The sequence below is a fragment of the Artemia sp. Qi Xiang Cuo genome, chromosome 16, assembly GCF_049724085.1.
Source record: "Artemia sp. Qi Xiang Cuo chromosome 16, ASM4972408v1, whole genome shotgun sequence".
Classification (NCBI taxonomy): domain Eukaryota; kingdom Metazoa; phylum Arthropoda; class Branchiopoda; order Anostraca; family Artemiidae; genus Artemia; species Artemia sp. Qi Xiang Cuo.
Window position 1 is genome coordinate 29,748,167 of NC_142809.1, and position 15,394 is coordinate 29,763,560.

The window sequence follows — 15,394 nt, forward strand, 5'->3', positions numbered from 1 at the left end:
TCGAAAATACTGCTTAAAAATAGCAATTTCGTACGTTAGTTTTATGACCGTTTCCAAAAGTGGAAGCCGTCCCAGCTCGAATGTTTTGTCTAGTATAATTTGGTGTAGCAGTAAAGAAATGTTTTAAATTAGAATTAGATCTGTAATTCCATTTTATGAACTTGACTAAAAAAGTCAACAGTAATATTTTTCTAAATCAGGTAACTATTTTTATGGACTGCGTCACTGTTTTCCGAATACATCTGGATTTTCAAAAAAAAACAAGTGAGGTAGACCATAATAACACAGAAGGGCAAAGAAACGAATTTATTTGATCCTAAAAATCACTCAAGTTCTCCATGCTTATAATCACAAGCTTCTTTTAGCCTTTGTTCTAGATACTTCAGTTTCGACTGGAGCGTTGACTGGACTGGAAAATCAATCGAGGGAACTGTTACCACTTTGTAACCCTTAGATTCTAAGAGTCTTCTATACAAGGAGCACAGTCCAATTGGATGGACTGATCCTAAACACAGATCCTTATAACCTAATACCACTACAGCAACCCTGGAAATAATAATAGTCATTTCAAACAAAATAAATCCAATGCTACATTTTATAATTACTAAAGCAACTGCCTATTTATGGTGTCTGCAAGCAAAAATAAGGAAAATACAATATTTGGAGAAGGGCAAATCAATAAGAATCAGAGCTTAAATATCAAGCACAATACAGGGGGGGGGGGGGTAGAGTTTCAGTGTTTGACAGCCTTTTCGTCTTATTCCCTTATTTCTTTAGTTTTTCTATTAGAAAAATTTAGCCCTAAATGAAAACAAGATCCATGATTTTTTTAAATCCACCCATTTAAAAGGGTTAGGTTTTAGGGTCAGATAGTTAGACATTCCAATTAAATGACAAAACAGCTCAAACTGAAATAACTGAGGTTGCTACTCATATTTAGTTGTAAATTTATTGAATCATTTTATAGCTTAAAATTGTCATTGCTTTATATATTATATAAACTTCTGATTTTTTTAAAAGGAGACAAGGGGAAATTTAAGAGGTTTAATTAGGTTTATAATCTTCTAATGAAACACGAAAATAAACATCTTCAAATAATTCCCTTTTCACGTCCATATGGGACAGTCTCTCTGACAAGTTCATCTATTTTAACATACCTACTGATTCCTTTAAGCGAAAGTTCAACTAAAACTAAATGGCAACAGAATGGCAAAAGGACTAGTAGTATTGAGCCTTTTTGATGTGCCTTGTGTCATAAAACAATTCGCAGTAAAAGAAAGAAAAATCAAGGGAGCAATTACTTCTCAACTCTATAAGAAACAGTTCAATAATCTGGTTTTCAGAGTACACGCTAGAATATGGACGATTTTAGAACCGGTCCTAACTATTGTCAGAAAAAGCAGCTTTGAATATATTAGACTTTCCCTGAATTGAACAACCTTATATGAACGGGGGTACGCATACGAGAGTTGTCAAAATCACCGTCCGTGCGCCAATTCAGGGTTAAAATTTACATATCAAAGACTCAAATTTTAGTTAGGTGATGCGTCTATATAGGGGATAAAGATTTAAATCCTTAGGTAAGATCTAATTCATAAATGATTCTATCTGAAATCTCAACTGATTCCATTTCTACGAGCTTAGCTCTTCTCAGTTTAACTTCCTTACTTATTTTTTCAACTTTATTGTTTATTGAAAATAGTAAACTACATTAATGCAATTAATAGCTAAAATGGCTTTTTGTTTCATTTGAGCTCGACATCACTAAATAAACACGAATTTCAAACGACTAAAGACTTGATGCATACAATATGGGCAGTAAGATGAAAGCGGCAGGGTATGTAATATGAAAAAGTTTCTTGTGGCATAATCTATCCTAACGGTTCACAAGGACAAAACCTTGAGAAACACTACTCCAGAGTTTAAATTTTATTTTTATGTGTTTATGTTTCTAACTATACTTTCCAACTTCGTTACTTATCAATAGTAAACTGTAATAATGCAATTAGTAAATGCTATTTACAGCTGCAATGGTTTTTGTTTCATTTTAGCCCGACGTCACTTAATTAGCACCGATCTCAAAAGATTGAAAAACTTGAAGGATACATTATAGACAGGGGCTAATTACTTTTAAACCCACCTTCCCCTTCAGATCAAATTCTTATGCGTACCATTAAAAACTGATTAAGTAGTTCATAATAAGATTTAAGGCTATACAGCTTTTGAAAATGCAAAATGTATCAATTTATAGTAAACACACGTAACAAGGCATGTGCGTCTATCATATCAATGCAAAAACAATCACAAACTACATAAAATTGCACCAAAAGTAATAACGAGAGAGAGAGAGAGAGAGAGAGAGAGAGAGAGAGAGAGAGAGAGAGAGAGAGAGAGAGAGAGAGAGAGAGAGAGAGAGAGAGAGAGAGAGAGAGAGAGAGAGAGAGAGAGAGAGAGAGAGAGAGAGAGAGAGAGAGAGAGAGAGAGAGAGAGAGAGAGAGAGAGAGAGAGAGAGAGAGAGAGAGAGACTTTTTTTTAAAATAACTTCATTCTACTGCGATTGGCATATAATGACTTTTCTTGATCATCGGAAACAGAAATATTAAAATGAAGGGCATATTAAAATAATGAAAAAGCGTCGACGAAAACTGAGATGACTAACTAAATACAAAACAAGAATCTTTATTTTTTAAAACTTAAAAAGAAACTGAGAAGACATACAGAAGTAGAAATATATAGAAGCAAAAATGACCCTACCTCGACGCGTCTCGGGGTATTGGTTGACATTCCAGATTGGATGGGTCATAACGGTCTAATGGGAGTGGATGAAATTTTCTATCTAGCATACATTCAGCATCTGAAATCAATATCTACATTATCAGAATTATCTAGTCACATGGAAAAATTAATTCCTCAATTAAACCTCTCTTTTTTACTACAGCTTAATTATCTTATAGACAATCATTATTCAAATCTAATAAGTACACAGCATCACACTGAGGAAAAGTAAAATGAAAAAATATGACGCGTTTAAGCCAATGTTCAAATTTTTCTTGAGGGGTGGAGTGAAGCGTATTTAGAAGTCAATAGCTGCGTTTTTTTTGCGTGGTTGGTTCCGTGGTTTAATCGTGTTTTGCCATTTTTGCGTTTTCGACAAAACACGTAACAGCATGTTTTAACAAAACTTCGTTTTTTTGCGAAACACGAAACATCATGTTGCCTGTTAGACTGTCTGTTTCCTCAAACATGGAACTTGCTCTTTCTGCGTGTTGCGTGTTCGATTGGTCCCTGTCCAGATAGAAAAAAGTTATCTGTAGATGACAAAAGAAAGGATAAGATGGAAGGGAAGAAAATGGACATAGATCCTGCTGAATATTCGTTTTTGAATAGAGGCCAAGGTGAAACATATGTGTACAAGAAAACAGGCAAGTAAAAAGCTCAGAATTTTATTTAAGTGAGTCCAGGTTCATTTTATCCAGATTTTCCCCCAGAAGTCCAGGCTGTATATAGCTACCCTTTACTTCTAGGTTAACACAGTCAGAAGCACTAACTTTAGAAGGCGCCTCATATAGACAAGGCAGTGGAGTTACTCAATGATAAAAACTTGGAGGCACCTTGTCTGATTACAATGCCTAGGGATAAGTCAATAATATGATTTGGTAAAAATTTACCAAGCATTCTAGTAGATACCAGTCCTCTAGAAAATGTGCTAGAAAATGTCAATTAGCCTATAGACTATAGACCAAACCAATATATTTTCTATGTGTTTCACTTTGTAGCCTATATGTTGTGTCTTTGCCACTAAGTGTATTTGAACAAAAGAGTTAGACTACTTAACCAAGAAATGGAAAAATGCATAGGAAATATGTTATTCCACATATTATGAAGTAAGAATGGTAAATATCTACCAAATCATATTATTGACTTAAACATAAAGTGAATATACCCCTTGATGCCTTTTTTTATGCTGATTATGAATATAATAATCATTTCTATCGGAAATGAATTTCAGCCCCCCCTATACATGCCAATTCAGGATATCTATTTCTACATTAGAGGGGGTGGGGGCAAATTTTCTTTCTGATGTAAATGGGTGGTAAGTTTACACTTTACTCCCACCACCCTAATGTAGAAACATACCCTTATTTGGCATATATAAGGGGGGGGGGGGGCGCCCTTTAGTCAAAACCACGTTTTTTACGTTAAATTTTAAAAAAAATTAATTAAAAAAACCCAGAAACACAAAGGTTGTTTAAATAGAATAAATAGCTCTTTTGAAAGCACTAAAAAAAACTGTAGCGTAAGGGGCAAAGTATGGAATTGGGGAAGAACCCCCTCATATGCGTTATAATTTCTGTTCGTTTCAAGTTTTAATGTTGGTCCTTATTTTCAGTTGAAAAAACTTGTTTTTTTTAATTTTATTTCTGATCGTTTTTTGAATAATGTTTGGAAATCCAGCGTCCCATTTATAGAACTATCCCTTGCCCCAAAGAAACAGCCTCCACGGAAATATTCTCCCGAGTAACCCCCTCCTCCATCCCCCCCACCACCAGAAAAAAAATCCTTCCTGTAAAGGTCTGTATACTTCCCAATAACCAATACAATATGTAAGCAATGGGCAAAGTTCATAACTTGCAGCCCTTCCTCTGGGAACTGTGGGGGATTAAGTCATCCTAAAAGACATATTTATTAGATTTTCGACTATATTGAACAAAACGGCTATCTCAAAATTTTAATTGGGTGACTGAGAAAAAAATAATCGCGGGAGGGGGCCTAGTTGCCCTCCTTTTTTCTTGTCACTTAAAAAATGCACTAGAACTTTTAATTTCCGTTCCAATGAACCCTCCTACGATATTCTAGGACCACTGGGTCAATACAATTACCCCTGGGGAAAAAACAAACAAACAAATAAACACGCATCCATGATCTTTCTTCTGGCAAAAAATGGAAAATTCCACACTTTTGTAGATAGGAGCTTGAAACCTCTACAGTAGGGTTCTCTGATACGCTGAATATGATGGTGTGATTTTCATTAAGGTTCTATAACTTTTAGGGGGTCTTTCGCTCTTTTTTCAAAAATCAGCCAAATTTTCTCAGGCGCTTAACTTTTGATGGGTAACATTAAACTTGATGAAACTTATATTTTTGAAATCAGAATTAAAATTTTATTCTTTTGAAGTATCTATTGGTATCAAAATTCCGTTTTTTAGAGTTTCGGTTACCATTGAGCCGGATCACTCCTTACTTACAGTTCATTACCACGAACTGTTTGAAAATGTCAAGCCTTCCAATCACTTTCGATTATTTAAAAGGGCACTAGGCCTTTCTATTTCCAATCAAATGATCCCTTTTTGAGTTTCTACGACAGCGCTTTCTATAAACACCTTATATGCTCCCAGGGCATAAATTACAACCCTTAGCCTAAGGGCTGTAAGGGTAGTTGTCATCCTCTAAGACCTAATTTCCAGAACTTTCAACTACGTTAAACAAAAGGGTTATCTCAAAATTTTGATTGGATGTGTTTAGGGAAGGGGTGTTAGATGCCTTCCAACCACATTTGACTATTAAAAAGGGCACAAGCCACTCCAATTTCTAATTGAATTAGCCCTTTTCGAAGTTTCTACGACAAACTCTTCAATACAAAGTGCCATGCTCTAAAGGAAAAAAAATAATAAATAATACGTTGTGACAACATTGTTCTTATATGCCCCCAGGTCATAACTTAAAACCCTTGCCCTTAGGGTTGTGGGGGAGTAACCTCCTCAAAAACATATTTTCTCTCTGGAAATCAGTTACTCTGAACAAATTGGCTGTCTTAAAACTTTTATTGGATGTGTTTGGGGACCTGGTGGGCGTAGAAGGGGTGTTATATGCCTTCCAATCACTTTCGACTATTAAAAAGGGCACTAGCTATTCCAGTTTCCAATCAAATGAGCCCTTTTCGAAGTTTTTACGACAACTCCTTGATACGAATTGCCCTGGTATGGAAAAAAAAACTTTGTGCCAACATTGTTCTTTACTTAGGCAGCATGATTGCGCTGCCAATATTAACATCCTGAATCGCCTAATGTTCTTTTACCTACCTCTTTTCATCCGAAAAATCAAAAAGAAAATGAACAGAGTTTTAAAGTGGAAGGTAGAATTTTTGTTTCAAGAAAAATTTCTTCTACTTATTCCTACGAACCGATGTACATGGCAAACCCAAGATGACAGTATTTTTCTTTAAGAAACAGATTGGCCGGTATGACGGTTGAAGCTCCGAGGTCGATACCGATAATAAAAAAAAGGAAAAAAAAACAAAAAAACGGCGGCGGATGAGTGACGCCGCCGCCGATAGAATCAGCGGCGGCGTCAGCGCGCGGCTGCTAGCTCGGTGGCGCGCCACCGCGTTTTTTATGCGGCACGCCGCCGACTTTTCGGCGCGGCGTCGGGGTCTATCCTGTGGTTTGTGTGTTGTACAGGTAAATACTGTCCAAAACTATACGGTCTTATTTTCAGGTGACGAGGAGACTGTTTACATAGTGACAAAAGAGATGGCAGAGAATTTGCACTTCAAACTCCCGAAGGAAGAGTCAGTTGTCAAAACATATACTGTGCAGCCTCCAGATGATGGCAAGTAAAACCAAAAGCATATGATTGAAACCTTGTATATACTAATAGAAAAAAATAATGTTTTTGTGATGAAAGTGAGTTGCGAAGTTGAAACTTAAAACGAACAAAAATTATCACCCCTCAACCCTGCCATATACTTACATGTAAAATTGACTAGCGCTTTACTGCAAGAATAAAACAGAACAATAAAAAGGCGAATTATGCGTTGGAAACTAGGTTTACTGTATGCACATGGTTATCTAATTGAAAAAAAATGTGTTTGTTTTTTTGATAAAAGTTTAAAACAATACCAAGTAACTAATAGAAAATTTACCTTTGAACTGTTTTGTCCCATGCTTTCAGTATATCGCTGGCGAATCTACCAAATAAATATGCCCCATGGGCTCAGGGTCGATAATTGATGAGAGTGACTGTCAATTTTTTGATAATATCGACTGTTTTTTTCAAGGAGCATGATAATAGCGTATAAGCTGTTTTATTGCTTTCATTAAAGCACTAAAACAGCTTAATTTTACAGCAATTTTACATGTAAGTATACGGCTTGGTTTGAGGGGTGATAATTTTTGTTCCTTTTAAGTTTCAACTTCGCAACTCACTTTCATCACAAAAACATTATTTTTTTCTAATAATTTTTGCTCTTTTTTTTGACTTCACGGAGAAAGCGACTGAGAAATTATATGTCTTTTCTTCTATAATAATTTAAAGATAACAAATAGAAAATTTAGCAGGGGAAAAAAAAAAATTGCGCAGAATTTTCACTTACGCTTCATGTTCGCAAAATATTTACCAAGATATGCTAGCTGAAAACGGAGACAGAAAGAAGGGATCATAACAACTTTCAAATTGAAATAAATCCTAAATGTGTATCTGTAACAATCTTCTCTCTGCGCAAACTTGACTGACTGAATGATAAAGCTTGACAAACCGAAATACAAAAAAAAGTTCCACCACCTGGGTCTGAACCAAGGATCTGTAGCATTTGAGACCAATGCTTTATCCACTGAGCCATGCCAAGTTGGGTGATCTGAGTAGTATAAAATTTCTCTGTTAGATGTAACTTCATTGCATCTGGCACCATGCCTAAGTGACCAACCGGGTTCATATTCATACAATAGAGTTACCTTAACAAGACCTCTCTTGAGACGCTCTAACCAGTTTCGTAGACCCACCCATTCCCGAGATGGTACAAAAATTTGCCGTTTTTGGTGTCATATGGCACTTTAATGTGGCGAAATCAGTCTAATTTTATGAAAAGGCACTAGATTTAAGAATAAGATTTCTACTGAGCTTTTACACGACTCTCTGCGACAATCCAGTGATCGGCTAGCGCTGGCGAAAAAAAAAGGGGGACATTGAAACGGATTTCATCGATATAAGGGGTTTCGTTAGTTTTCGCGAGGGGGGGATGTAAACCTCCGGTTCAAGATTTTTGACCATGGCGATTTCAATGGTAATGAATAACAATTACCATTCCTGAATCGGTATCAAAATTTTTTTTTTCGCACTAACTAGTATTTTTCAAAACACATTTTTGAATTTTCGGTTACTACCACTGCAACCATGATGCTGCATCAATGGAATGCTTTGAAGTAGAATTTTAGGTGATATGTTTCCTGGCATATTTTCATTTCATTTTTTATAGGAGTCACTGAAGTCTACAACGTTACTGAGAAAGCTAACATATCAGAAGGAGATGATGTTGATCGGAACAATGGCCTGCTGAATGGCTACACTCCAACAACAGATGAAATCTGGAAAATCAAAGGCAGTAGACTGAACGACACAAAGGCAACAGAGTACCTCTTGTCTCTCATGCTGAGCCTGACATACATAAAGTGTACAAGAGCGGAAATAGCCGAGGATTATGGGTCAAAATCTCAAGTATCATGACAGAAGCGGGATTCAACTTGGGTCCCAAGACAAGGGAGAAAATTTCAAATAAGTGGGGAGCACTGTAGAAGAGTGTCCGTACATACAAGTGTCATATTAATCAGACGGGCAATGGCACCAAAGATAAGCCTCCGTTCTTCGATGACGTCATAGACATAGAAGGAGATTCGCACTCAACATGAAAAGAAGCGTGCTGACAAACTGGATGAAATGAGGGCAGAGGAAATAAGTTATAGACGGAACAGAGATAAAAAAGCAGAGGAGCAAACAGACAGATTTTTGGCTCTTTTTGGGGCCCTAGTTGCAAAGAAGCCATCAAAGTATGATAGTGACAGCGATTCGGAAGATGACCGCAAGTCAAAACGACAAAGGAAATCAAACTGATTCTGTTAGACTTTTTTCTTGTGGCCCTTAAATGCTGTGATTTTGTTCCGGTTTGAAAATAGTTTTAAATGCTATTCAGTTGATTTAATTACTTTTTTAATTTGATTGACATGTAGCATATAATTTCTTTAATTTTGTAATAATTGATTAAAAATATGAGTAAAAAAAAAAAAATCTCGCCTGTTTAAATCAGCCTTAAAGTATTTGTGTGCTATCAATGTTTTTTTTTTTTTTTTTGTTTTTTTTTTATTTAATCCACAACGGACTAAAATATGGTGATCCATGCTGACGAAAGTGTTCCATACCCAGAAACGGAAAACTGGAACGGCAGTAGCAGTCTACACTACCCAGTTTTCCGTCCCAGTTTTCTATATAATGCCGAATGTAGACGCACTCTTATAAACAGTAAATCTTATCTTCGACGAGATTGACGTCGCCACTTTTGCTTTAGATGTATCTGTCTCCAGTGCCATGTGTGATCTCCCTGGGCGGAGATCCTCGCTGCTTTAGATCTCTTTACTCTAGATGGTTCCTGAGTCTGCGTCTCCTCTCTAGGTGTTGCTGTGGCTATTTTGGGCTCTTGATCACTCACAATCAGATCACTCGTTATATGGCAGTGGAGGCAGACACATCTAAAGCGGAAGTGGTGAAAGTACCTCAACTGAGGAGGACTTCTGCCAAGGGAAGTCGAAATATCTGCACCTTCCGTGGAAATTTTTACTGACATTAATCTCGTCGAAGATAAGATTGACTGTTTACAACACAGTTTGACAAGCCACGCAAGTCTGGAAAAGCCAAAACAAGCATAAGAAAACAAGAGGAGTATACTACCAGCTTTACATACTGTATTGAAGCTATTAGGTACTGAAAAATATAAACAAGGTGCTTCAGTTTCTCTCTGTATTTTGTTATTCCAAACTTGTTGGTAACCAAACCTCTGTAAATATCTGTACTAAAAAGTAGTATGCCAAATGTATGGCATATTGTCATTTCAGGAGCCTTGTGCTGGTACATAATCTGGGCCTTATAACCTTCACAAGCTTATTTCCAGCTGAGACCTTGGAGCTTCCTTGAACTGACATAGAAAAAAATTAAATAAATAAAGGCATGCAACTTATGAAAAAGCGCGATAGCCGAGACTCGAACCGGTGCCTCTAGATTGGAAGGTAAAGATGCTAACCTGTAGAGCTACTAAGGTACGTCAATCGTACTGGTAACAAGTATTACTAGCCGGATATGCCAAGTTTTAAAAATAAAACATTTTGCTACATTTCATACCATGCCTAAGAGGCCGATCGAGTTTATTCTGATATCAGAAAGAACACTTGATAGGACCAATCTAAAGAGGGTCTAACAAGCCTCCTAGCACAACCCGTTCCAGAGACGGCATCGACATGCAATTGCCAGCGCCAGATTGCCATTCCTAAACGGAAAAAAGGCCCCTTATTCGGGCGTGAGGCCAAAAATTTGTTAGAGCTTTTTTCGAATTCATTGACCATTTTAACACTACAGAAACTATTGCTAGCCAGGCATGAGTTTGATCCAAGTATTCGAATAGATGAGGTCCAGCAAGCACTGTTATATCTTTGTGATTTGAAGTGTTTCTGATTTCTGTTATTGAGTTTTTACATCTAAGAAGTGAAAAGAGTCTTAACTTAAATTCTCTTTCTGTTTTTTTGAGCTGCCTGTTCTCCAGAAATTCGTCCCAAATATCATTTTGTTCTTCAGCATTTTTGAAGAAGAAAGTGCTTACCACTAAGGCTGCAGTCAGCGCAGCTTTCTTGTTTCTCTCTGATCTTTTTCTGCTATATTTCCTTCTATCCATTTTTCCACAGTTTTGAATATTTTGCTACTTTTCCTAAAATGAGTTTTTATACGTTCAACCAAGAACATGAACAGGGAACACGAAAGCGACAAAAACTGCCTTTTTGGGCTAGAACATGAACCATGAAACACGAACTTCGAAAAAAAACGCAGCTAATTTATGTGTTTCATAATTCAGAATATTTAAAAAGTAAGGATCTTTGCTCCCATAACACTTTACAACCAACATCCTTTATAGGAAACAACATATTTTAGAAAAATAAATGTCAAAATAAACGCATAAAATACAAAGTTACCATGACAAAACAAAAAACAAGCATATTCGAATGTAATGCAAGAAATTCAAACACCATGGATGTCACTTGAAGACAAACATAATAAAGTGAAGGGGGGATGGTAAGGCACAGGCTGCTACCAATTTACATCCTATTTCTAGCTAAAGCTCGTTGTTTCCAAGGTTTTGCTGCCATTTCTAAATAAACCAGGACCAAATCTCACGAATCACCCATAACAGCTTCTCTGTCATACCCGATTTAGAGATAAGTTTAATATAGATTTAAACAAACAGGTAGCACAAACCAAATGTCGAAAAGTCAGAATACTTTGCCGTGGCGAAATAAACAAGCGGTTTAATGCCAGGCAGTAGCTTGGTACTTAAAATGTAATGATAAGCTCCTATAATGCCCTGTTTTATCAAATCTATAGTTGTAAAAATGAAATTGATTTATTCTTAAGCAACATTAAAATAAATATTAATCTCCTAAATTCAATTCAATTCAATTTATTCGAATAAAAACATAAAACAAACATAAATAACAATAAATATCCTAGAAGAGAACTTGTTAAGGACCAAAAAAAAAAAAAAAAAAATTAAAATAACACTGAAAAAAAAAAGAAGAATAAAACATGGGTAATTAAAGCAAATTGGTTAAAAATTGAAAGATTAAATTGTATTATTTAGTTTTGTTACATTTTTATACAGCATGCAGAAATTTGTGGCTAGTTGAACACTGGAGGGTATTTTGTTCCATTGAATAATGGATTGGTAAATGGGAGATTGCTGGGCAGCACTAAAGACTCATTTAGGAATTATAAAGGCTCTATTCGGTGAATGGAGATAGTGGACATCCGAATTATTAATATTATAACAGTTTAGTAATTGAGGTGGAAGATTATTGTGGAAAGTAGAGTAAGCAAGCAATTAGTTTAATTTTTGTATAACTTGATCTAGTGGAGCTATGCCGAAACCTGAGTACAAATTACAAGTTGGATATAGACGGGGAAGCCGAAAAACGGCTTTAATGGTACGGTTTTGGGCAAATTTGAGTTTTTTAGTGAAGGACCGGTTTGTATTTCCCCAAACTGATCCGCGATAGGAAAGGTAAGGAAAAATAAAGGAATAATAGAGGGTAACTAGGATGTCAGGAGGAAGAAAATAATTCACACGGTTAATCATAGCTACTTGTCTCAAAATTATTGCTGTGATGTAAGAAATATGATTAGAGAAGGACAAGCATAAGTCAATAAAGTGACCAAGAAACTTGGCAACCTCCACTTGTGGGAGGATGTCGGAGGAGTACTTGAGACCGAGAACAGGTTGGATTACGTCTTTGTTGTAGGGGGTTCTGAATAATACTATTTGACTTTTTTTGCTATTAAGGGTCATATTATTCATAATGCAACACACCTGGACTCTGTTCAGAAGGACTTGGGCAGAGGTTATTGCCAAAGGTAAATTGGCGCCAGTGATGAAGAAGTTGCTGTCATCAGCAAATAGTACAGGATACACTGAAGGGCCCAGGTCCATAACAAGATCATTGATATATAGGAGAAATAAAATAGGGCCTAGAACGGAGCCTTGCAGGAAATTGATTAGTTAATCTGACAGAAGCTCACAGCTTGTTTCATAGTTATCATTACTACTCATCTGAGTTATTTCTAATGTTCCATGAAGCTGTTTATAGTACGAGTCTTCTATGTTTTTGGTCTCTAAGTACTTTTGACATATATTTAAATTCTTATCGTGTATGACGGAGCAACAAGTTTCAAAAAGCTACTTGGATAAAATAAATTTAATTTCTATAATGAGAGCAAATTTATCGTTTGGAATTCTCCTTGTAAGTTTTCTGAATTTACTGTTGCAGGTATTTAAAACTTTATTTGTATATTAAACAAAATACAAAACGGGGAATGTTAAAAATAAACAAGCAACAAGAAAATGCGTATCCTGCTTTGCTACTCCTTTCATAGGTTTTTAGGGTAATGGAAAAATAGTATTTTGCTGGGAAAAAAACGAAAAAGAACAAGAATAATATTCAAGGAGCCAAAAAGACATTAAGTATTCTGCACAAAATAACAGATTAAGCTAAAAAACTCTCAATGGTCATTGGCCATGGTTTTGACAATTTTAATATAAAACTTAAATCATACTAACAATGGAAAACCCCAAAAGCAAGCAAAATTATTGTCATTAGGCAGCATATAAGTCATTAGAATTTGCATATAAGCCATTAGATAAGTTCAGCGAAAAGTCATTAGACAGTATATAAAAATAACAGACTGATTAGAAGGTAACTCATTGCTCTCACCAGCCGCAATATCCATTGACATTTAAATGAAATTGAACTCCAAAATAAAGATTAAACTCCAGAAATAAATTATTTCTTTCTATAAACTTGTCTGCTTGTTAACAAAATAATCATAAAATATCTCATTCAAGACCAAAGTCATTCAGTGGGTATTATTTTGTGGAAATCTTGTTGAATTAAGCGAAAATAAAAGACATGATAAAGCGCTTTAGGTGTCTACTACATAAGAACAATAGTCTTATTTTTTCATTCCTTCCGTAAATCCCTACTTTTGCACAAGCCTTCCAATACATGAAACTACGCTCAGTCAGTTTATTTACGCTAGTTTTTTTTATGGATGTTATTGTCTAAGTTTCACTTCCAATCTTTACTTCCGCTGAAAAAACTTTTTTTGTTTACCAAAAGACCAATTAACAATGAGATTTTTTACTAATATCAGAGTTTAGATAGCACTAATTTGAGCCAATCAGAATTTTTCATTAACTTTCTTAGCCAATAAAAAAATCCAATAGTATTAGTAAAATATCACTGTGAATGGGCATTTAGCGCAATATCTAGTTGCTGCCCTATTTTAAATAAATGAGTCCATAATTGATATTCTAGCCCACCAAAAAAGCTTCTGATTATAATTATTTTTTTCTAATTCCTTTTGTTTTATTGTTATTTTCAATTAAAGTAGATCCAGATACTAACTTTCAATAACTCTCATTTAATCTACAACTACTACTATATTGTCTCAAATATACTTCACCAATCTGACCTTAATAGATTTGATTTAAAACGATTATTAAACGAACCGTTAGTTTTGATTTATGGCCCAAAGGTTAAACTACCGAGTCTATTATAATCATGTTCTATCATGATTAATGCGTGTATGGTTGCAACTTGCTGCCTCTTACTCAGTGATAACAATTGGAGGTGGGGGGCATATGCCTCCTACTAGATTTTGAAAAATATTTCTTTTTGGGGGTGAAAGGCGAGGGGGGCTTGTTACCATGGAAAAATACTTCTTTTTGGTATTCTCATTAAAAAATTAAAAATACAACAAGCTCACCCCCCTAGATTTAACCCCCCCTCCTCTAAAATACAAATATAAATCTACGCCACTGCTTTTATTTAAAAAAAAAAACAAGATAGCAATGCAGCTCTGCTAAGAATTTTTCTCAATTTATTTGTTTTCCCAGTAGACAATTACTCCACTGGCATCTAATGTCGACTAATTTAATAACACACTTTCACTCGCATTTATTAGGTTAGTTGAGTCATGAGCAGAACAATGTACAGCTTAAATTAAGGTTGGTACACATATAGATGAAGTACCTTTGAGAAATATGCATTAATATATAAGCAGCTAATCGACAATGGATACCAAACTACTGTGGTGGGATGAAAAAGTTTGTGAATGGATTAGATGTATTTACCGACACAACATATCATTGAGAAGTTTAATAGCCTGGAGCTTAAGTGAGTCTCGTTTACATGTTACCGGTCTAGCAAGTTGGCTACCATAACTTTAACACTTCTACTTACATTTTCGTGTTTTAAATGGTTTTTTTTCTGAGGCTATAAGTAAAACCTAATAAACCGAGTGATTCAAATTCGAATTATACACAAGTTGCCAAAACATAGCTTCATATTTTTGAGTTACCTAATTTCCATGCTTTCGAAACTTAAAAATTTGGACATGAATTTAGACTTTGAAATTAGTTAATTTTTTCCAAATTTCCCCCAAGGTCATAGACAGGAACGGATAGTCGTAGCGACATGAATAGGGCTCATATGAACCGAATGTTACACCGTATACCTTTTCTAAATCGAAGCTGATAGCACCACGTGCCATATGGTATCAAACCAGCCACTATAGCAAGGTATGGAAAATATGAAAACAGAACAGTTTTATTCAAACAGTGAAAATAAGATTTGAACTACAATCGGAAAAGCCAAACAATTGAAAGTTACATCCTTAACCTTATGAGCAAAAATGATGGAGCGTTAAACTTACATTTGGAACAAAGTTCGAAGAGGACATGAAATGCTCTCTAGGTTTGGTGCAAATGATGAAACGCTGTTTGTAATTTTCCCACGTTTTTAGCTAGTAA

General features: G+C 35.5%; 1 protein-coding gene and 1 long non-coding RNA gene across 2 annotated transcripts in view; one reads left to right on the forward strand and one right to left on the reverse strand.

Moving 5' to 3' along the window:
• Nucleotides 1-291: 291 nt before the first annotated feature.
• The window catches only part of LOC148942767 (FAST kinase domain-containing protein 4), a 134,642-nt gene continuing 119,539 nt past the window's right edge, over nt 292-15,394 (reverse strand). Inside the window, exons 10-11 of the mRNA XM_089102049.1 lie at nt 2,755-2,854; nt 292-546 (exon numbers count right to left, since the gene is read on the reverse strand). Of these exons, the coding sequence (XP_088958175.1) occupies nt 324-546; nt 2,755-2,854 (323 nt within the window). The 3' untranslated portion in view covers nt 292-323. The remainder of the gene's footprint in view (nt 547-2,754; nt 2,855-15,394) is intronic.
• LOC148942768 (uncharacterized) lies at nt 3,322-6,880 on the forward strand. The gene is made up of 2 exons (XR_016143061.1): nt 3,322-3,422; nt 6,496-6,880. It is a non-coding gene; the product is annotated as an uncharacterized LOC148942768 (long non-coding RNA).